Here is a 24,882-nt window from a genome sequence, read left to right on the forward strand (position 1 = left end):
CACGTCTCTTCATATACAGGTGATTCTTTTTTCATGCATCATACACAAAATAATACTCTAATTAATTAACAAATGACAGTATTGGCTTTCTAAAAAATTTTCGAAGTAAATACATAATCTTCGTTTAGTTTTTCAATTCCTGTAAAGGAGCACTATAAGGCAACAATGAATAAACCAACACCCGAGCTCACAATTATGCACAACTATCTACAGTTTGCTGCATCCCAAATTCCTAGTTTCCCCAAAAAAATTAAGAAACAGATACAAAATAGCAACTGTACTCTGCAAGGATACAGAAACCTTGGCCAAAATTTATGCCAGACCTTTCAGTGTCGTGCAAACCTTGTGATCAGATCAGCACAACATTAGCACACGAGAATAGAACCTTCTCGTCCTATAAAACAATGCCAAGGCAACTACAACTCCAGAAAGACTTACTGATGCTAATATGAAATAAGATAACATGAAGCAGTGAGTACCAAAGCATGAATTTCCTTCTCCTGATGCCTCTTTGTCATATATATAGCCGATTACTCTGACAGAAAGAACATAAGAGCCCACTGGACTAGCTATCGCGATTGTGTTGAAAATCGTACCCATATGGACCACACCAAATATCTCTTTACTTATGGTAGGCATCAACGACCACTGTGACCCATAGCAAATACCTACTAGCAGTGAACCCACATATAAATTTCCGGGAAAACCTGAAGCGATAATCACATGACCACCAGTCATTGCTGCTAGAGTAAAGACCATGAATAATGGCCTTGGCCACCCACTCCTGAGCAGAAATATATCTGATACATATCCAGCTCCAAGACGGCCAAGAAAATTCCATATACTCCAAAGTGAAACTAATGTACTTCTTGCCAATGTTGTGTAACCAAGTGACTCTCCAATCTGGCTGATGTTATTTATCGTGGCCAGTCCTGATCCCATCCCACATATCATCGCGACAAATAGAAGCCAAAAGTCTATGGTGCATATGGCTTGCCACAAATTTTTTTGTTCATCAGGCTGCAAGATAGAGCTGGCCCTTCGCTGGACTGTATCTGTTGGTACTTCATCATAATCCATAATATTCTGAACAGCCAATTTATCAGAACTCTCCCATTCAGGTTCATCTATCAATAAAGAGGTAGAAGATGTGATTGATGGCGGCAGTCTCTTTACATCAACCCTTTGGGCCTTGACTACAACACTAATAGGAGAACAGAGTAGAGCAAAGAGAACCAATAATGTAATGATCTTTGCCCATTCTGAGAAGATAAAGACATTCTCCAAAATCCGTAAAAACAGAAGATATGCAGCAATAACTAAAGAAACTAATAAAAAGCCCTGCAAATATTTCTCCTCATCTCTTGAAGGTGTCTCATGGACTGTCACCAAAAACATGAGCATCAAAGTGACTATAGTCGGAAGTAATGCAAGCATCAATATCAGCGAACTTGGGTTATTATTGAATATGGTCTGATATACTTGTATTAGAATTGCTCCACTCAAACCAAGAAAGCCCTGGCCAAGACAGAATGCATCACACAATTGCTTAATTGAACAGATAATGCATCAGTTACACAATGGGAGAAAATACTCGGAATGGTACTATACCATCAAAGAAAAATTGGGACCAGCATTGATAAGAGTAGATTGGGAAAAAAGAATTTGTTACCTAGGAAATGAGGAAGAATTGAAACACACTATAAGATAAAGATACTAAGCATATCCTAATGCTCATTGCTAAAGTATTTAACTCTTTAAGAGATCCAACTTTTATAATTCTACAGCTAACATAATTTCAGAAGCTAAGCCACAAAATCTTTCTAGTCTTCCAATTTCACGATGAGTACCTACCTCCAAGTTAAGTTTCACCAAAGAAGGAAGGGCTTAGCATACAACCAGATGCATGAGCAGTTATAACATGAGAGTTGTTTATATTTTGTGAATGATCAGTAATAAATATAATAGATTAATCAAAATGACAACATAGTGTACAACTTCACAGACAGAACAGATTGCACTTTGCTCATAATTGAAAACACTAGGTTCTCTTTTCAGGTCTTACCAGTAATCAACAAGTACTAGGTTCTCTTTTCAGGTCTTACCAGTAATCAACAAGTAAAAGGACTAATGCAAATGCAAAATGCAAATCAATAATAATGAGCCGTAATACTGATATAGTGGAAAGGCAAAGACCCGTTAATCTTTATCCATTATTTTTCTATAGTTTGCAAAAGTATGCATCTCCTAGTTCATTTTCTGGAGGCATATAATGTTCCTTCAAACTGAGAAGGGGGCTTTTGTTAAGCTCAGAAAAACTAGTGGGAAAAGCTATTGAACTTACATCAAAAGTAGAATATTATAATGCCCGGTTATTCTGAAGAAGAATGTTATTCTTGACAAATAATAGACATATTATTCTTAGTTAGGCCTACTAGACCTTTAAGAAGAAATAGTTTGCAGTGCTGCAACTGCTGTGGTAGGCATATACCTAACATCCTAATCAAATCAATAAGATACTTCCCAGTAGATCTCCTTAATAGCATTAATAAATATTAAATGTCCCACTACCAACTCCACAACTATTGAAGCTTTAACAGGCCAAAGAAGGAAGCATGAAGAGTTTATTTGGATTGGCTTCTAGCTTTTGGCTTAATTTTATCATTTTAGCTTAAAATAACATGCGTGTATCGAAAGGCGCTTAAAAATTAATTTGACTTCAAATCACTTAAAATAAATCAACCCAAACATGCTCTATGGCTTCGTTTGATTATCAGGAGAAACAAAGAAAGATAAGAGTTACGTATACAACTTTTATATATATCAGTTATCATCACATCATGCCGCCAAAAATGGAAAATAATATTCTAATCAATTCCTAAACGTCAAGCAACAGAATGCTTCACCCACTTATCAATCCTATAAAACGTCACATTAATGGATAAAACTTCATAGAGTGACAAGTACGCTGGCAGCAATCATTATCCCAATAGCGTTATTAAAAATAGTAGAATGATATAGTTTAACAATTAAACAATCGGAACACAATTTATTAAGAAAATCCACCACCAAATGCAAAATAGTTATGTGGCTATAAATATTTTATTAAGAATAAAAGAAACTGTTTAAAATTAAATTAGTTTTAATTATAATAAAGGGAAAAAGAATAGGGTGTAACAAATGCAGCCTTATTTCTACTTTGTACTCGGATCAAATGCAGCCACAAAAATTGGGAGTGAGGGAACAAAAAAAAATTACTACCAGAAATAGAAAATCACTCATCTGAGAATTGATTTTGCTCGTAATTCGCAACATACCTTCATGATACCCACAATAGTGCCACTATGGTCCGGGAAATTTTGAACGGCCGCAACAACATTAGCCGTATTCAGGAAAGTCTGAGCATGAGCAGCGATGAACATGAACAGGGACATAACAGCCACAGGCGGCCTGTTTATGGTTCCGGTGACGGCAAGCCACATGAAGAAATAGCCGGCAAAGCTCTGGATAGCCCCAGCCAGATGTACGACCCATGGCCCGCCGTGGAGAAATGAGAATCGCCCTTGGACGGAGCTAGGCTTAGCGGCGACAGCGGTATAAAGGAGACCGGAGAGAATTCCGGCGTTGGCACCGATATCTTTGAAAACAGAGACGGTATCGAGAGTGGATTGATCGTAAAATTGGGTGGACTTGAGGACAGGGGAGTAGATGCCGAAGGCGTACGATGCACCGCTGCTGCACTGGATCCATATGCTAGCCACCGCTGCTAGCCATTTGCTGCTCTCCATAGCAAATGTTCTGTGCCTGCTATAGTATATCTAAGCTGTCGTGATATACTAAAGTCTCTATAATAAATAGAAACTAATTTCAAAATTTATTTTTATATTTTACCCCTCATTTGGATGGTTGTTACTTGATTATGGTATAAAATGTTTATTTAGTTGTTATATTTATAGTATTTATAGCTTCAATCATTCGATAATAAAGGAAAGTCTCTAGTGGATCAATTTGTTTTGATCACGTTATTATGTTAATATTTAATTTTTTTTTATTATTTATTTTATCCTTTTATAATAGTTTTATCATATATTTTAATTTTTTAATATATCATTTAAATTTTTAATGTGTGATATTATAAAACAATAAAATCATAACATAGAATTATGAGATGAAATTAAAGTTTTGCTTGGACATGCGATATGAAATTTTCGTATTGTGTATTTTCTCATAAACATAAAAATCTCATAAATTTTAAAACTATTAAAGTAGCTCCAATTGTTTATTCAATTTTATAAAATAAATAAAAAAAATTGTAAAATCACATAATAAATTATTATAAAGCTATTTGTTCTCCACTTAAGTAATTGTTTTAATCTAACTTTCACTTTTCATCAATATATTTGAGTAGAAATGAAACACCTTTCGAGGGCTCTTCAAGATTTTATTACTTAATAATCGTGAAGTGTGAGTTAAAGTGATTATATGTTGTTGAGAATAATAAATTTTAAAAAGTAATGATATGATTATAAATTTTATTTACATATATTATAAATGATTAGTAGATATAAATGTGGAGTTGTTTTAACAAAGTATAAACTTGTGAGTTAATTTTTATATTAAAATATCTCAAATCACGATATGATATTTCCATATGATATCATAGTTTTTGGAGAATATGAAATCACATCTCATTATATGAAATCATGAGATGAAATCAACGTAAAATTACTAGTCCAAACATTCATTCTATCTCACGATACCATATCGTAATATGAATTATGATATCACATGACCAAATACCTACTAAATATTCTTTAAAATAACACTGTTATAACCAACACGATATAATACAATAATATTACGAAACAATACTTTAACCACAGCCCAAACAGAGTGGTAAAGGTTTTCTTGTTTGGGGTCTTTTTTCTTCAGGACAACTGGACAAGCAATTGGTTGTATTTGGGTCCCTATAACGAAGTATTCTCTCTGTCGTGTTACTTCCTCTTTATTTTTTCAATTTCAACATAATAAATTTAAGGTTTTAAATTTTTTTAAATAGTTATATATATCTTTTATTTAAATTTACACTATTCGAAATTCTCTCATCAAGGAAGGTGGAGCAATTTGCCAGTGGATTAGGGAATTATGAATTTTATATTGCCAGGAGCTTTTGGTGTTTTTGAAACAGAATATAGACAAAGACCTTCACATAATTGAATTACTGTATAGTGTACTTATTGATATGACATTCACTTCTTCCTTTTTATAATAATAATAATAATGTTTGCATGTATAACTTTAGTAACTATTATTTTGTCAAATATGTATTTAAAAATAATAGTTTCTTAATATAATACTTCCTCCGTTTCATTAAGAATGACCTGATTTGATTTGATACGGAGTTTAAAAAAATTAAAAAGATTTTTGAATGTTGTGTTTCTAAATTAAAGTTATGTCGAATGTACAAAATTGCTCTTAATCTTGTGACTTTAAATATGTCATGTAAAAAGTTGAAAGTAAAATGTTACCAAAAATAAAAAGAGGTTAATTTTTTTTTAAAACAAACTAAAAAGAAAAGGATGTAATTCTTTTTGAAACGGAGGAACCATATAACTTTAAAATATTTAAATTTAACTTAACATAAAAATAAAACTAATAAAATTGCAAATTCAAGTTAAAAGGAAAAAGCTCCAACTTATTTTTAGTTTTGTACGTACCCGCTCATATATACATATTACTATATATATGTATATATACTTGAGCTGGCATTAGCAGTTAATAATTTTAAAACTATAAATAGAAGAACATAATATGATCTTGAATGTTGAATCAGCTGTGAAATACGCTCTTGCTCACATCTGCGATAAAGACTTATACTACAGTTTGGGAACTCATGTCTTCTCGATCGCCTTCTTGATTGTTGCATTGGTTTAGTCAATCCGACCGGCGCACTTGCTAACAACAAATATCTAATATTTTCTTCATTCGGTATTATTATCATAGTTTCGATTTTTAGAGTTAAATTATAAAAATTTGACTAACATTTTAAGATGTATTTTTTTATCATATTAATATGCAAAAAATTATAATTTATAGTACTTTTCATATAATTTTAGAATTTTTTTGTTTGTTTGTTTAAAATATTGAATTAATATGATCTAGTTTATCTTTGAAAATTAGTCAATTGACTTTTGATAAGCATAATATGACAAACAATTCAGAATGGAGAGAATATTAAATAGCCTCAATAGCAGATTGCATTAATTAAATTCAACTATTATCGACTATGTGTATAGTAGATAAATCTATAGGTTCATTAAAAATTTGATTTTCAATTTGAGGAAGGATTATTTAATTTTAAGTATTGAAAATGTGTCCCTTAATTTATTAAAATTAAGAATAAGTTTTTATAACATAAGGAATATATTTGGAAAAAAAATATAATAAATGATATATTTTAAACTATTTTTAATTAGTACATAATGTATTTAACCTTTTTTTAATAAATGAAATGTCAACCACAATTTTTTCTTCTTTATCGGTTGCACAGTTGCACCCAAAAGAAAACTGCCACAACTATTGTTGTTTAATATCTTATTATATCCACATGGTAGAGGCCAGGTGTGTTTTGTGTTTTATTGCTAAAAACTTAAAATTAAAGATCATGATTAGCACACCAATGTATGTTTTATTGTTAAATTTCATTAATGGAATAATAATATCATCCATATGGTCGATAGTAATTTAAAAACCGTGATTACCACGACAATAAGTGTTTTTAGCTAAATTAAGTTCTAATTCATTTTTATTATGGTTTAGTCGTTAAGACATACCTTTCTCTAGTATATATTAAGTGAATTGTATGTGTATAATACTCTCTTTGTAAGTTATTTTGTGTTCGTAAACACAAAAATCTCATTAGTTGTGAAATCTATTAAAATTGTCTTTATATATATATATATATATATATATAATTTTATCAAATAAGAAAAAGTTCATGACAAAAATATAATACATTATCGCAAAATTATTCCTAAAAAAATACGAGTTTTATTGATAGAATTTTAGTTTAATAAAAGAGTAATATTTTTTACATGATATGATCCTCTCATATATTATTGACAACAGTATGCAGACACAAAATTTTTATTTAGGAGGTTTGAAATATGAAGGAGAAAATACATAAAATTACACGATGAGAAAAGTTAGCTATTTTAAAATGACATAGCTATTAAGAAAACAATTATTGACATAATAAATTTATCATATAAACCTATTAATTATAAAAAGTTGTAAGATTTCCAAAAAATATATAAAAATTAATTCATTAATAATATAATAAATAAAAATATTATCCTTTCTAATTTGTCATTAAAAAAAACAAAAAATTAAACAAGTACTTAAAAATAGATTCGTTTAAAAGCCTCTATGTGGAACCAATGCTACTTATGGATTGTGGTCTACATCAGACAAAGGCCATCGTAGTATGGATTAAGATGCCACGTACTATAAGTCAACAATTTTAACTTATGTTAAGATTGGGTTTGAATTGTTATAAAAGTTGGTATAATTTATTTTAAGTTAGTTTTTTTATTTAATAAATATAAAAAATAATTAAAATAAATTAAAAATGATTCTAAATAAGTTGACAAAATGTTTGATAAGGTAAAAATTAATTTAAAATGACTTGAAATAATTCAAAACTAAAAGTAGATTTTATCCTATTTTTTGTTTTTTGATTTAAAAGTTATTTCAATTTGATTTTTTTACTTTCAACTTAAAAGAGTAATTTTTTCAAGGTCAATCTATACAAACTTTAAATCTTTTTCGTCGACTTATGTAATTAAGTGATTAAATAATTAAAGATGCATATTGATTAATTATAGGATTAAATATTAAAATTTTATGTGCAAATGTAAATTATGTATTTATGATTTGATGTAATCACTAAATATAATAGATAGATAAATTTTATACTTTCAAACATTATCGTATGTTTATGGGTTTGCTTTCTAAACAAAAATATAAATAGTTTAATTTATACATCAATAAGTATCAAATCAATAGTTAACAAGTAATTTTTTTTAAAAAAAAAACAATTTAAAAAATAAGACATATTATTTTATATAACAAGTATTAAATATAACTTGATAGTGAATAAATATTCTTTTGTACAATATATGAATATTAATTAAATGTAACTCCAACAAAAAAGTTAAGTGATCATATAGACAAGCAACTCTTATTTTTATTATTTCTAAGCTTTTAAAAATATAAGGGATGGTAAACTGATAGCAGGTGAAGAAGGAACTTACTACAATATTAGTGTTTAATCAATCATCATGTATTCATGTTCAAATTTCTAGTATTTTCTTCAAATAAACGATAATTCTATTATTATTATTATTATTATTATTATTATTATTATTATTATTATTATTATTGGTTGTTGCACATGATTAGGGAGATGGAAGAATGGAGCCAATGAAGGACCAAAAATTTAAAAAAGAATTATAATTTTTTTAAAAAAACAACACACTCAAGAGGACAGTTTGGGCCACAGATTAATCTTGGTTGAGCCCATGTTATTCATGGCCCAATAGCTAATTTGCTGTTAATTTGAGACTAATTATAACTGACTTCGTTTTTAATTTTGATGTATCATAAACTTTTATCGTTATAAATTGTTGAGAAAAATGTGTAGAAATACAAGGACACACTTGAGACAAAAATGTCTAATTGAACACGAATTTGTAGACTTCAACATTTTTTTCCTTGTCCAATAATCCCAACTGGAACAACACTTCTGGCCCATAATCCATTATCGAGAAAATTCTGTGTCACAACAAAAAATCGATATATGTTGCTACAACGATAATTCTATGGTTGAAAATGCAAAAAAAAATAAAATTGAATTTAACAAAGAATATTTGAAAATCAAAATCATGTTTGGACATCAACTTTTATTTTATTTTTTAAAAAAATTAGAATGTTTATTAATTGAAGTTAATTATTATTCACTTATATTATTTATGAGATTAAACAAGTTGACAAAAAATAGTATTTGCATGTTAATAAACGGGGAACTTTCACATATAGCAAATAAAAAATTCATATTTGTATGCTATAGCAAAGTTTACATAATTACGCTCCATAACAAACATACATGTGTATAATTCGCTATACATATACAATTGAAACGAATTGTATAAAATAAATTGTATAAAACGACAAAGAGAGAAATCATATACAATTTAAATTTGTATAAAACGAGAAAGAGAAAAAGACAAAAGAAATTGTTTATATAAGTGTATATTGGGAATATATATATAAATGAAAAATAGAACTCGTTGTAGTTTATATGCATATATTTATTGGTGTTGTTTTAAGTTGAATAAGTATATGAAACTGTTGTCTATTTTTTCAAATTTGTTTATTTATACAATGAAGGTTCGTCCTTAGTTTGGATGTATAAGTTTGTGCAATTGTATATGTCTAAATGATCATTATACAAAAAGTATCCTTATAAAAAAACAATGCACAAAATTGTATCAAATGTAAATATTTACATTGTATATACAGAGAAACTGTTGTGAAGCTACTAATACAATAACTATTAATGTATTAGTGGAACTGTACATTATAATTTTAAAAATTTGTGTATAATTAAAATTTATATCAGTGGAAATATATATAATTTTTTAAGAAAATTATGATTTAGAGAGAAATTGAAAGAAATTGGAGGGTAAAAATAGCTAATGAATTGTATAAAAATAGAGCGTGAGCCCCAATCAATTGAAAAAAAAAAACTGATTTAAGAGAGAAATTTTAGGAAAAATTGAAAGAAAATGGGAAAAAGAAGATAGGAAATGAATTTGTATAAAAATAAATCATCAGTTTTTTTCTAGATTAGTGGGTCCCAATCAAATTGACAAAATATGTGCAACATTTACTGCACAATACAAATAAATTAAATAATAACTATAAAATTTATTTTGATTTAAATGTTTCAATTTTTCCTTAATAAACTCTGTTTGATATCGGGCTTGTGCGCACCAATTCATGCTTGTTGAGTTGTTTTATTTTCTCACTATTAGGCACATGCTTTATAATATAGCCATTATTTAGTTGTTTATATATATGTCTCTATTGTTTAGGAAATTTCTGGGAAAATCATTACTGTTCTGAAACTTGTAACATGTATGGTCAATGCATTATATTATTAGTTAACAAAGCTAATTTTTTATTTTTATTTTTGTGAAGGAAAAGAAAAAAAGCTTTGTCGACTATGAAGGTTACAAATTCTGTTAATTAATATTGTGGACAGCTTAAATCTAAACGAAACTTGAAAATTGTTATATTTAAATGAAGGTTGTCACTACCAAACAATGAAGACGGTATATATCATACCATTAGATGTGCCTTTTATTTTTAATTCTATCAATTTCCTTTTTAATCTTGAAATTTAACTATTTAAGCAGACTAATAGTCTTTTGATTATCATAATTGAAAATAATGATAGTAATATAAAATTTAAGATTATTTTATATTGTATTTGGTTGGCATGTTGCTTCTAACATTAAAAAAGAAAATGAATTTAATCTCATATTTGCAATTTTGATATTATTTTATAAGAGATTCAACAAGGATGAGTTTGAATATTTTCATGTTATACAACACTATATATCACTCATTTTAAATTTCCATGTTTAAACTTTATTTGGATAGTTTTAAGAATTGTTTTATAATGTATTGTGTTGTTTAAATGAATACAATTGTTTTTTGTTGTTATATCATTTCGAATATTCGTAATTTCAATGATAAATCCACAGGAAATTGTAGAGAACGGGATAGAGCTAGTATGTGAATAGGTAGGATAATTGAAATAAATATAATTATTAAATAATAAGTAAAGAAAATATCAAGGTAAAGATACGATCACAACATATCGATAGTTATAAAATGAATTTTTCTTCGTTACCTAATGATGAATCTAAACGATACAACACGATAAAATTATATTTAAACTAACAACAAAATACATACGGATAACAACCATCCAAATACGGTGTTAATTAAATGAACAGTTGATATATTGGAGAATGGATATTCGAAAGAAGCTTCTGCAACGAGGGAAGGGAGTGGGAGCTCATTAATGCTAATCAGATAACTAATCATCTTATTAACATTAATAATTGACAGATAAAAACAATAAGTTGGTTTAAAATAAGAACTAATCAATTTGAGATCGTACTTAGTCAACATCTATGGAGGTACTTAATCAATGTGCTAATGTCTCATTAGAAACACCAAAAGGCCACACTAATTAATACTCAAATCCGTCCTTAATTTAAGATTAAACAAGTGCTTAAGCTTTGCTTCTGCTAATTTAATTTAGTCACTGCAAATCAATGGTCAAAAACCGATGGACACGAGGTATAATGTGTCGGACACGTGCCTAAGCTGAGCTGGACACACACACGTGTCATGTATCATGTTACGAAACACGTAATAATGAATTGCCACACAGGCACAAACTCACAAGAGACAATTAGAAAACAGATAAAAATGAATATATAAAGTAAAAGTAATTTTCATTTATTATAGAATGTTACTATATCAAATTTTTGTAAAAGACTTTATTCAAATTATTAATAGTTTATTTTAAAAGTATACGTATGTTTATATGAATATTATAAATTTTTAGAATATATTATTAAATAATATTCTTTTCATTTAAAAATATTTGTCATGTTATGCTTATCGAAAGTCAAATTAACTAATTTTCAAAGATAAATTAGATCATATTAATTTGATATTTTAAAGAAAAAAATTAGATATTCTAAAACTATATGAAAAGTATTATAAAGTACAATTTTTTGCGTATTAATATGATGCAAAAATGCATCCTTAAATGTTAATCAAAATTTTTATTGTTTGACACTAAAAATAAAAACCACGACAGATAATATCGGACGGAGGGAATAATGAAATAAAATGTTCCTCAAAAAATTTGATATCATAATAACAATTTCGATCAAAGTTAAAAATATTTTTACCTACTCTTTTTCCTTTATTATATTAGTGTTTTAATTTTAACTAACACTTAAACATTGTTCAAATTCTACAGGGAGTAAAAAGTTTTATCAAAATATTATTCTATCTGATAACATTAATTCAATTTTTTAATAAATAGGTTGTTAAAAGAAGACTGTTAATAGTATTTTTTTTCATCCCTTAATTGTTGGTAAATCTTAATTTTAGCCTTATGACATTTAACTAAGTATATTTAATCTCTAATTACTTGAATGTGTACTTTTATCCTTTTGCGTAAGACTATTCATTATTTTGGAGAATTATTAACAATACAATTGTTTAAGTAACGAAACGCATGTTAAACTTGTATAATTAATTCGTCAATAAAGGTAATATACTTTTACAATCAAATATAAAACTTATTTTCTACCCAAAGGTAAAGAGCACAAATAAATTAATTTTAGGTGTGTTTGATACGTAGGAAAATGTTTTCCTAGAAAATATTTTTTTGAAAAATAAGTAGATTTGGACTTATTTTTCTCATATTTAGTTGGTGAGTAGAAAATATTTTCCGAAAATAATTTTTAGTGTTTGATTTGTGAATGAAAAATAATTTTGAAAAATATCTTTTATTTTTACTAGAGTAAAAAATAATTTATGAAATTGAAAATACTTTTTTAATTATTATTTTTTGGGTAGTGATGGGGTGGGGTGGGGGAGAGGGGGAGGGGGAAGAGTGAAAAAATAAAAATTTAAATTTGATAGTATTTTTAAAAATAAAATTAATTTTTTAGGGAATTGGGGGTGGGTGGGGGCTGGCTCGGAGGTTAGGAGTTTAAAAATAAAAATTTAAAGTTGAAAATATTTTTAAAGGTAAAATTAATTTTTTGGGTCGGGATGGGGTCGGGGGACTAACCGGTGGGGGGTGGGATCAGGGATGAATGAAAAATAAATATTTTTTTAATTTTTTTTTTTTAAAATGTAATTTAAAATTACTGGGTAAGGTGTCCTGGACGTGTGGCTCCCAGACAAAATCAATCAATGTCAACTGAACTCGAGAAGGCGCCAATGGCCGTTAGGTTCGACGTCTCAGTCAGCCAGCATGGCAGCTTCACAACAAATCAAAACACAGATCAACTAATTCATTATTAAAAAAATAATTAAAAAAAGAACAAGTTTGAACTGAAAGAGGCACTGAAGAGGCCTCAATTGAAACAAAGGAAGAAGTTAATCTGGCCATTATATGTCCATTGACCTTCAATGTTGAAGCTTCCCCTTTGGTCTCTGTTACCATTGATGATTGGTGGTGATTGTGGCGGTACCGCTGCTGCAAATGGACGACCTAGGAGAACTCGAAAAGGATGCGGACATGGTGGACTTGACCTCTTCTTTAGCTGGTGTGAAACTGGTTGACGCACCTATTCTATTTTTCGTTATTTCTCATAAGGCTATTATACTTGAGCTTGCCGACATCCATCGTGTAGCTGTGGAGGCCTCGGAAACTGGCTCACAACACGTTGAATTAGTTCGTGATCTTAGCAGACGTTTAGAGTTCCTGAAAATTGTATATAAGTACCATTGCGCTGCTGAAGATGAGGTAAGAATTAATTTGCAAGAGAAAAAATTATAGTTTTTTTCTTTTTTAGATTCATTATATGCAATCAGCAATTAAACTTTGGTGTTTGTTGTTAATTATTGTGAAAAAATTATAGTAATTCATTATCATGAGGAGCTGCAATGAAAGACGTTGACTTTAGGAAACTAAGGGAGTAGTTCAAAAAGTCCCAAATTATCAACACAAACAGAGTAATTTAGTGCAATGGACTCATTATTTAATAATACCTACTCTGTTATTTGATATTTCTATTACAAACTTGAATCGTGTTCATCTTCAGTTTCGAAGAAGATCTTATCTTCAAGTTACATCTTGTCTTCTCAGAGCTAGGAGGGTTCAAGATTTAAACTTGATGAGTTCAACTTAAGCTGAACTTGTTATACTTTTTGTAAACTACAGTTTCAATTTAATGCACACTTGTTGAAAATTTTTACTTTTCACATATATATATTTACGTTCCTTGTCAAAGATAATGGATTCAGTTGAACCCATTGCAGAGACACTGAATGTTCCTCCAGCTCTTCTGAGGTCGGAGTGTTAATCTTGACAGGTCGTCTTTCTTGCACTTGATGCACAAGTGAAGAATGTAGTCTATACTTATTCTTTGGAGCATAAAAGTATAGATGATCTGTTCGTTTCCATCTTCAAATGCATAGATTGCTTACAAAAGGAAACGGAGGAGTTTGCCAAGTTGTTCAATGGACTTACGTGTTACATAGGTACCATTGAGACTATCATCTCTCAGCATATGCTGAAAGAAGAGGAGCAGGTATTCACTAAAATTTCACAATTTCCGTTTAGTTTGAAACATACATATTTCATTTTTAGATCTTTTAGCCTCTATTGGTTTTAAACTTCATAATACTTAGATACACAGAGTTGATATGACATCTTTCTAGCTATATAGACGATACTTCAGACTTTTTCTTGATAGAAAGTTATGCTACTTAACCTTCAACGTGGATTTGCTCTAAGAGTAGTCTTCTCTCATTAACTAACTCGGAATATTTCATTCTCGAGAGTGAGAGCACTTACTGTTTGAACAACTTATAGCTTTAACGTGTTGATTCTTAACAAAAGTTTCTGTTCTTTTTCTTTTTCCTTGTCTCTTCTCCTGAAATCTCTGTCATGTGATATGTCACTGCAGATCTTCCCTTCGTTGATGAAACGATTCTCATCTAAAGAACAGGCCAGGCTTGTCTGGCAGTATCTATGTAGTGTTCCCCTGTTGTTACTGGAGGATTTTTTGCCTTGGGTTATAACTTCTCTTTCATCAGTTAGAAAGACAGACTTTCTGAATTTCATTCATGTCGTTTTACCTGAAGAGACACTTATCCAAGAGGTACATTATAACTTTCTTTTCCGACTAAATATTAGATAGTTGAATTGGCTCATCTAACAACTGATGTTTATTTTGAAGGTGTTCATCTCATGGCTTGATAACAACGAGTTGTCTGCTCAATCCTGCTTAGAACATGGAAAAGGCGCTAATTCTCATTATGGAATAGCCAATATGAAGCACATGTTAAAAGAGAGAACCATCGTGGTTCATTCAAGTGAAATGAAGCTACCGACAAAGAAGAACCCGATTGATGGTTTCCATCTTTGGCATGCTGCTATCAGAAGAGATCTGAAAGAAATACTGGAGGAACTACATCATTTAAGAAACTCATTTTGTTTATCAACCTTAATGTCGTTGGTAGCTCAGTTGAAGTTTTTTGCAGAAGTTCTCAACTTCTACAGGTTATAGCTTGCTCATCATTAAATATTTTAGCCAAATTCTTGTACTTGACATAAAATCAGTTTGATCTTAATTCATTGACATTAGTGGTGGATGTAGCTTATTGGCCACGGGTTAAAATGAACCAGTAATTTTGACTCGACATGTGGATATATTTGTGGAGAACACTAGAAATTTTAAAACTATTACATCTAAAATTATATTTGCGTTCTTTTCTAACAGTCACATTATTTACAGCATTGCACTGGATCAGACCTTTTACCCGTTGATAGATGAACTAAACAAGAGTGACGCATCAGCTTCTCATGAACAATTTATTGAAGGAAGTCAAATTGAGGAACTACAGAGATTACTATACTGCAAGCTGCAAGATGTAATACAGTTAAATGTTCTCGTAGAAATGCTTTGCCAGGAAGTAGAATCATTTGTTGGGAGGATCAGCAAAAAGCTTCACTTTCTAGAAACAAAGGTATATTTTCAAAATCTTATGGACAACTCAACTTAATGTTTATAAGAAACTTGCGAGGAAACTTCAATATCTACTTAAATTACGTAGTAGTTGGAGATTAGATTTTACGTTGACTTCTTTGTTGTTCCCTTGTTTCTTACAGGTTTTTTTGGTCATTAGAGAGAACTGCAGCCATGAATTGCAGCTCTGGTTATTGTACAGAAGCCTGCAGATGTTGCCTCTTGGGTTGCTAAAGTGCATGATTATCTGGTTCTCAGCTCATTTATCTGAGGATGAGTCCAAACTGATCCTAAATAATGTAATGCTGGGATCTCCTGTAGTTAACAGGTCCTTCACTTCTCTCTTGTATGAATGGGTTCGTACGGGCTATTCTGGCAAGATTTCACTTGAAAAGTTTAGGAAAGATTTGGAAGAAATGTTCAGTAGCAGAAGCTCCTTGCTGGAGAAGTCATTTAATAATTCCGGGAGCTCTTTTTTACAATCAGATATGCAATCATTTGATCAATCTAATAATCTGTTATTTCAATCAGCTTCAGCCGTGACATCAAAGAATTCTGTATCTTATCACCCTTCTCCCCTTGGCATCATCGAGAAGCTTGATACATCTTATTCTTATGGGATCAATACACAAATATTTTCCTCAGACTCACAGAAAAGTTTATCTTTCTTTCCTGGAACTTCTTCCAGATCAAGCAATGATCTAAAAGTTCCGATTCGTGAGTTTATACCAATAGACTTTGTCCATTTCTTTCACAAAGCCCTGATTAACGATATACAGGATGTCGTATCCCTGTCAGTTAAGCTGGCTGAAGATGTTGGAGTTCTCGCTGAATTTCACAGACGCTTCCATCATCTACACTTCCTATTAAGGATTCATAGTAATTCTGAGGATGAAGTTGCCTTTCCTGCTTTGGAATCAAGGGTAACACTCCAAAATGTTAGCCATTCCTACAGCCTTGACCATAATTTGGAGGTAGAGAATTTCAACAAGATTTCTGTTATCTTAAACAAATTCATCAGTTTGCAAGGTGATGAAGTAGTTGATGGTAAGAAGTTCAAGTACAAAAGGCTTTGCTTAAAGCTCCATAATGCATGCATATCTATGCAAAGAACATTAACTGACCACATCAACCATGAAGAAATTGAACTCTGGCCACTATTCAGAGAACATTTTTCTGTTGAGGAACAAGAAAAGATTGTCGGAAACATGCTTGGAAGAACAAAAACAGAGATTCTACAAGAAATGATTCCGTGGTTGATGGCTTCTCTAACACCGGATGAACAGCGCGGCATGATGATGTTGTGGCGCAAAGTTACAAAACATACAAAGTTTTTTGAGTGGCTAGGAGAATGGTGGGAACCTGTAAAGAGAGAAGAGAGTTTGAATGCAGAAATGGAACCAAAGATTGCTCCTTTCTTGTCTATTGATCCTCTAGAAGCTGTCTCTACATATCTGTCAAGAAATGGTGTTAAACAAGGAATCTGGAATGAGAAAGGATCAGAGTTTGTTAATCATGATATTTATCAGCATGGATCTTTTACTGAAGATAAAGCACACAATGCCAAGGGAAAACAGAATATTGATCTATCTGAAGATATGGCACGATACTCTACTGTGGTTGACAAGAACAAATACACTGAGACAGTTGATAGTATTGCTCAGAAAGAGACAACTTGCCAGGACATAGAATCATGTGACAAATCAAGGCTTCAGGAGCATCATCTATTAACTCAAGAGGAACTGGTTTCTGTAATTAGGAAAATATCCTGTGACTCGTCTTTGGATTCTGAAATGAGATCACACCTCATGCAGAGCTTGCTGATGAGGCAAGTATATTTCAACTTCCATCCTTTGTTTTTCTCCTTAAATAACAGGCAAGGATATTGATTATTGTCTCAGATCAACTGCATAAGTAAGATAAACTTTTACATAATACCTAAACAATCATTACATCTTGGTTTTCATTGCGTATTTTGGTGAAACAACTGAAATAATCCAACACCTGATTTCTAGATAGTCTACTTTTCGGTTTTTGTTCTTTTCTACTACTTCACAAAAACTACTTTCCATCTTGTAATAAAACAATGTCTGAATTCTATTTACTGATTAATTAGTCCTACCATCCAACAAAACAATGTATAAACTAATGCTACACTTTATACAATGATCAATCCCTCCTACCATCCAATCAAACAGGCACTCAGCGAATGGATATTTAAATGCAAAAACAATGATATATGTTGTTATCAAGAATTTCTAAAATCATTCTTGTGCAATTTTATGGGATCTGACTAGAGCTAATTTCTTTCTGCCAGTCAATGGATTTTGACTCAAAAGCTATCTGATTCTGAGGTTGCTGCTGCAAACGATACAGAGAAATTCCCCGGTCAGTGTCCCTCTTATCGTGATGAACAGGAAATCATTTTTGGTTGCAGTCATTACAAGAGGAACTGCAAGCTTCTTGCTCCATGCTGCAAGAAGCTTTTTCCCTGCATACGGTGTCATGATGAAACTACTGATCATACTCTGGACAGGTGAGTTCCATGTAAATTCAGAACTTTCTTTTAGTTTTTTGTTTTTGAGATATCCCAATTCTGGTTATGACATGCTTGCAGAAAAACTATCACTCAGATGATGTGTATGAAGTGCTTGAAAATACAACCTATCGGTCCTAGTTGCTCAACTCCCTCTTGCGATGGCTTCTCCATGGGTAGATACTATTGCAAAATTTGCAAGTTGTTTGATGATGAAAGGTGAGAAAAATCCGGTTCACATTTTCTCATTGGTCGATCATGATACCATATATGATATATTGCCTTAAAATTATGCATAAATGGGTAACCAATGAGTTAAAGTGACAGGTTTTGCTACTTAGCTTTTAACTAAGAAGAATTATTAAAAGGTCAAAATCATCAACAGGCATGTATATGTAGATTAACAAATAAGTACTACTTGATAGATTTGCATTATCAACTGTCTTTATCTTAAATAAATAGTTATATATGCTGTACTACAATTTCTTGTTCTGACACGAGAGATTTTGAACAGGCAAATCTACCACTGCCCTTTCTGCAATCTCTGCCGGTTGGGAAAAGGATTAGGGGTCGGTTACTTCCATTGCATGAATTGCAATGCTTGCATGTCAAAGTCTCTTTCTGTTCACGTATGCAGAGAGAAGTGTCTGGAAGAAAACTGTCCAATCTGCCACGAGTACATTTTCACTTCGACCAATCCTGTCAAAGCACTTCCTTGTGGCCATCTGATGCACTCCAAATGTTTTCAGGTATTAAGCTCATGCTTACTTTGTTTCTTTATCAATTAAACTTAAAATGAACTTGCAGGCTGTTTTGCTTATTCCTCTCTATTCCTTTCAGGAATACACTTGTAGTCATTATACATGTCCAATATGTAGCAAGTCACTTGGAGATATGCAGGTCAGAAAACCATTTTAGCTTAAAAGTGTCTTATAACCCTTTTCCTAAAACCGTGAGTCTTAAATTGTACCATATGACTAGCTTACTTGGTGCTTAATTTCAGGTGTACTTTGAGATGTTAGATGCATTGCTGTCTGAACAGAAAATTCCTGAGGAGTATGCTGGCCAGACTCAGGTTCGCTTTTCTATTTACTGATTCTTATGAATGAATATGTTCTGGTTGGGTTAGACCAATTTATTAACATTAAGACGGTCCTAGCAGGCTATACTATGCAATGACTGTGAAAAGAGAGGAACAGCTTCCTTCCACTGGCTCTATCACAAGTGCTCCTCTTGTGGCTCGTACAACACAAGACTTGTATGATCAAAATCCACGAGGAGTGTTAATTAACATATCCACAATGTAGAGAACGCTTTTTTTTCCTTTACAAACTTATGTGTGTACCACATCTATTAACAATTCCTCTTGTGTTAAAATCAAAAGATTCTGGGATTCTGATTCATGTTAAAGTAATTTCCAGTGAGGACAATGTCAAATTCTGCATTCACTCCGAGATGATGGTGCTAACTTCTTATAAGAACAATTTTGACCAAGTCAGTCGAAGGAAATAATGCAAGAAATATATTTGTTTCTTGTTCATTTTCCCAAAATATACTTTTGACATGGTTCGTTCTACATTTTCCAATTTCTTGATGAATACATGATTGGGTCAAATATACCACTGCTTCCATTTAGTTTCTGCCTCTCTTGAACACTATTGTCATTGGAACACCAAAGATCACACAATCCATTATCTTTCTCATTCTTCTACAGAACTTTTGCTCGATATTCCGATCATAGATTAGCAAATGCTACAGCCTGCAGTATATAAATAGTAGTGCACTATCTGTTTTAATCCTTCTAGGCCATGCTAGTACTTGTGTTCTCTGTTACAATGTCTTTAATTTTTCCTTGCCCAGTTAAAACTTATATATATAAGGACAGCCCAAACTCACACTGATGTAGACCTTAAAAGCAACTTCTTTACAGCTCAGATAGGCAGCCCTTCACAATATTTTTGAAAAAGTGAGTTCATAAGGAAAGGATTAATTCCCTCTACATGTGTACAAGTGTGTTAAACAAATAATAAGAAGAGATAATATGATCCAAAAAGGAAAAAGGTTAACATTTATATTCGGAACATGAATTAATGGTTTTCCAATCTGCAACTGTCTGTATTTAGGTTGTAGGACATATAATGAGGTCTACATATAGAAGGACTGATACAGATTGTAGCAAAAGAAGCAAATCATCTTATATGAAGGCAACATATGAGATGAAGTAATCATGTCTCGTTGCATCAAAAAAGGTTACAATCAGTAAACGAGATGTGATACAAAGAACTAGAAGTGGAAACAAATTGCCTATAGCCGTCCAACTTATCAATGAGAAGGACATACTATATCGCTCCCGAGGACTATTATTGAAGATTACATACATTTGTTGGAAGCTAACAAGGTCACCTTAAATATATATTTGGAGAGAGGCAAACTAATGTGCTGACTTTCTGGCAACTGTCTGGCAAACGAAGGACACGAACATGAAGAACTTTTACTAATCTTCATGATGATGTGATCAAGGACATGCGGCAGATTTTTGCCATGTCGCTTATGAATTCTTTTTATAGTTTTTTCTAGTGTACCAAGACTAGAAAAACAAGCTAGTGTCCAACTTCCCAAAAACCAAATATAACATGTCATGTGAAATGTATTCTAAAATTGGCAGTACATTCTCAATAGTTATATTTGAACGGCAAAAGAAAAAGCCACTCTGTTATCATTCTTCTTATATTTCTTTGTATTCTATCCGTTGATGCTCGTAAGAGTGAAACATGCTGCAGCATTCTTTAATTCATTCTCAGCAACATGCTCCATAGACTGTCTTGTGTCTTTCAGCGATGACTCTGAACTGCATTAGACAAAATTCTCATTTCAGAAACAGAAAAAACAACAACAACAATACAAAAATTTATCTTATTGTTGGCATACCAATGAAGACTGTTCTCTAAATACAAGTAGAGAACCAACATTTGTTTACTGAATGTCGTTGGGGGATATCGATAATATTTGGGAGCACACACCATCCTAAGATTGTAATTGGTATTGAAAGAAACTGAATGCTTTCAAGACAGATATGTATGACCAGTAGCTACCAAGCCATGCTAGGTTTACTACACAGATGTCCAGAGGCACACTTGCTTTGGAGCTCTATTATGCAGCCTAGACAGAGATTTATCTTATGGCTCCAGCGCCGTCTTAATCCTCAGGCCACTAAAGCCATCACCTAGGCTAGGGCCACATTTTTATTTCTTTTTACCTTATAAATGTTATTTTTTAAAAAAAATTATTTGTACTATAAGTGCTATGATTTCTACTAAGGAATATATATATATATATATATAATGATACTTAGAATAAAAACTTTGATGGATTTGGTAAGAAACAACAAAGTTTAAAGAGTATTTTTAAAACTAGAAAATTAAAACCAATAGAGAAAATTGAATCAAAAACAGATTAGAAACAATATACAAAATATTGTTGTTAAGAAAGAAATATCAAGCCCAGTGAATGCACAATGTCCTCTTACATAAATTATTCCCCTCAAGTAACCTAGGTTAATGGAATATATCCTCCTAGGATTGAACAATCTTATTCACCAGTGTATTGATACCTATTATCACAGTGTACCACTCAACGACAATAAAATACACTTCAAGTATTAGATTTAGTAGTTGTAGAAGAAGTCCAGAAAATTGGTTGTTTTAAAATCAGAGGAAATCCCTGTATTTATAAACAACAAAGGGTAGTCTGAACAGATGCTTACTGTGCCTTATTAAAAATGTCACAACTCTTTAAAAGTGATAGCCCTCCGGGAATGTCACAACCTTTCATAAAATTCCAAACTTTCATAAAAGTAACAACTCTTCATAAAAATCGCAACTTTTCATAGAATTCACAACTCTTTATAAAAGTCACAATTTTCATTTTCCATTCACACCTTTTAAAACCCAACAATATATTAGATTACGCTATTTTTCACTTTAGAATAGAAATGAACCAACTGAAGCAAATGAACATATTTTGATTTCTTATTTAGTGGTAAATTGATATTACAAGCTGATGAGAATTTAAAAAAACATTGTCTTAACCTTAAACATTCTTTATCACATAATAGCTATTCTATATTGATGGTTTAAATTTATTTTTTGAATTAGAAGTGTTAAGAGAAATAATACAATTAGAAAATAATGATCTAATGAAAATACTCAATCAAATAAAAAGACTTGATTCTTTTTTAAATACACATATTGCTTACAGAATAGTGTTAACAATTTTGGTAATTGTTGCCTTAGCCGAAAGAAGTTTTTTGAAATTAAAATTGATTAAATTCTTTTTAATATCAATAATATCTCATGAAAGATTGAATGTATTAGCTATATTATCAATTGAAAAGAGATTACTAAAACAAATCAATTATAAAATAGGACTTCACATCTAAAAAAAAGACCAGAAAATGTAGATTTTAAATAAAAGTGTATATGATGAAAAAAGTAAAATATTAGGGCCCATGTCTAAGTTTAGCTTGAGGCCCCCAATCTTATTGAGTATGCCTGGCGTACCAAGGAAGACTGCTCACTAAAGATAGATTACAGAATATGCAAATACAAGTAGAGAATGAAGCATATTGCTAGTGTGAGGAAGATTGTGTTGAAACGCACCAACATTTGTTTACGAAATGTCATTGGGGGATTACAGTGAGGGCTGGATTGGTGTGGTATTGCCAAGAGGTGCAACTTAACAAATTTTGGCATGGATAAAAAGAAGACTCTGGAAACAATTGAAGAATGAATTAGTAGCTTCTATGTATGGACCAACAATATAATATCCCGGGCAAGGGAGGAACTTGAAGCAGTTCAGACAGAAACATGTATATACAAATTTAATCATCACATAAATATAAAAGGAGTTACAGGGTAGAATAGAACGATTACAAGGGTATGGAAAGGCAAATACATAGGGTATGTCCATGGGATAGATTGTAAATAGTATTAAGAGTCTAGTGCTCCCTAGTTTTGTACTTGTTTGACTTGACTTGTAGAATGATATTCACGTTATGGCCTTAATAATATTCCTCTCAGCTATTGTAAGAAAAGTCTCTTAACTCAAGTATATGATGGGTCGTAACTATAAAAGAAACAATTCGAAGAAAATGAGCATACCTCGATTCATATGCATCTTTAGAACCATTATAAGACTGTCTGTCATCAATACCATCAAAATATGGGTGAATCCCATCGTAGTCTTGTGTGACTTCTTGTGGGACAACAAGTGTTTGGGAAGCTGGTAACTGAGATTGCATAATATTATTATTACAAACATTATTACCATACGATTGTTGAATCCATAAAGAATTGACTGCATTATTTTCTTTAGGGTCTACAAACGTAGTATTGTTGTAAGCAGCATAGTTGTTATTTGAGTAAGAGGGATAAGATTGAACAGGCAACACAGCATTGGCAGCAACATTATATGGAGAAGTCATATCTTGATGAATATCTTGATGAAATAGTGTTAACCCATTTCCATTAGCAGGTGTAGATGCAGAAACAGGAGGCGGCATTCCCAATTGTATTTGGGAAACAGAATCACTAAGGCTCGTTGAGATTTCTTGTTGTTGCTGTTGTTGTCTGTAAAATGTTAGTTGTGCATTAACAGCTTGAAGTTCCTCTTCGTAGAATTGAATGTTATATAATAAATTTTGTATCTCCGCTACACATCCATATACAGGATATTTGTCACGGGCATTTGCTTGGTAAATAATAGATCTCATTGCAACTTTTTTTTGAGAGGGATCAAGCTGTCTTAGTATTTTCAAAATGTTGCTGACCCCAAACAACCTATGCGCATTCTGAAACATTTTGGGTTGATCAGCAGGGAAATAGGGTGCTAAGGGGCAGTCGTGACACCGCCTCCTCTGGTACTTGCACGCAGCACACGCCTGGCTGGTGCCACCCTTTAGAGTCATATTTTGCTGTGCAAAGCATCAAACACTTAGATAAAGTTTCAAAAATGACATTCAAAATGAGATTTTGAAGAGAAATAGATGGGAGTGTGTGTTAATTAATGTGAACAAAGTATTAAGAAAGGGAAGACAGAAAGAAGCCAAATGGCAGAGTATTTGAAGTTTAGAACTTGTCTATTTAATAGCGGATTTTACTCAAAGCTCGTTAAGGACTTAGTAAAAAGTAAAAAGAGTGAAAAACGGAAATGTTTTTTTTTACTAACAGCAGAGCCTAGTACTTTTTCACTCACCAAAAAAATAGGACTTTTTCTCCTCATTATGTGACACACTTGTGGTTATAACTTTACTCTTGATCTTTTTTTTTCTTGCTTTTATCATCGCGGAGAAAACGAATACTAAAAATACAAAATTACTTATTTATAGGCTAAATTGACTACATGTATACATTTTGGACATAAGATTCTAGGCATAAAGTTGGGAAAATAATAATGCTAAAAAAACTATACTTCTTAGTTTTGACATTA

The 24,882-nt window shown here is 31.4% G+C and overlaps 3 protein-coding genes across 4 annotated transcripts; 1 reads left to right on the plus strand and 2 right to left on the minus strand.

Annotated features, from left to right (window-relative positions):
• Positions 1-61: 61 nt before the first annotated feature.
• LOC101243876 (protein NUCLEAR FUSION DEFECTIVE 4-like) lies at positions 62-3,935 on the minus strand. The gene is made up of 2 exons (XM_004236135.5): positions 3,318-3,935; positions 62-1,518 (listed from the first exon to the last, which is right to left on the minus strand). Exons 1-2 carry the CDS (start codon positions 3,786-3,788, stop codon positions 355-357), a joined length of 1,635 nt encoding a protein of 544 aa, XP_004236183.1. The 5' UTR covers positions 3,789-3,935; the 3' UTR covers positions 62-354.
• Positions 3,936-13,053: 9,118 nt separating this feature from the next.
• LOC101268855 (zinc finger protein BRUTUS-like At1g74770) lies at positions 13,054-19,833 on the plus strand. 2 transcript variants are annotated; one of them, XM_010320660.4, is made up of 12 exons: positions 13,054-13,633; positions 14,202-14,420; positions 14,799-14,993; positions 15,072-15,394; positions 15,630-15,861; positions 16,004-17,688; positions 18,178-18,396; positions 18,478-18,615; positions 18,911-19,145; positions 19,237-19,296; positions 19,400-19,471; positions 19,559-19,833. In XM_010320660.4, the coding sequence occupies exons 1-12, from the start codon at positions 13,370-13,372 to the stop codon at positions 19,658-19,660; spliced, it is 3,744 nt and encodes a 1,247-aa protein (XP_010318962.1). In that variant the 5' UTR covers positions 13,054-13,369; the 3' UTR covers positions 19,661-19,833. The 2 variants fall into 2 exon arrangements, with proteins under 2 accessions (XP_010318962.1, XP_025885853.1); XM_026030068.2 differs by having other exon boundaries at positions 13,184-13,633; positions 14,149-14,420.
• A 1,192-nt stretch (positions 19,834-21,025) lies between these two features.
• Positions 21,026-24,496, minus strand: LOC101251172 (LOB domain-containing protein 27). The gene is made up of 2 exons (XM_004236475.5): positions 23,556-24,496; positions 21,026-21,244 (listed from the first exon to the last, which is right to left on the minus strand). Exons 1-2 carry the CDS (start codon positions 24,359-24,361, stop codon positions 21,139-21,141), a joined length of 912 nt encoding a protein of 303 aa, XP_004236523.1. The 5' UTR covers positions 24,362-24,496; the 3' UTR covers positions 21,026-21,138.
• Between the last annotated feature and the right edge of the window lie 386 nt (positions 24,497-24,882).

This window comes from Solanum lycopersicum, chromosome 3 (genome assembly GCF_036512215.1).
Source record: "Solanum lycopersicum chromosome 3, SLM_r2.1".
In the NCBI taxonomy this organism is placed as follows: Eukaryota; Viridiplantae; Streptophyta; class Magnoliopsida; order Solanales; family Solanaceae; genus Solanum; species Solanum lycopersicum.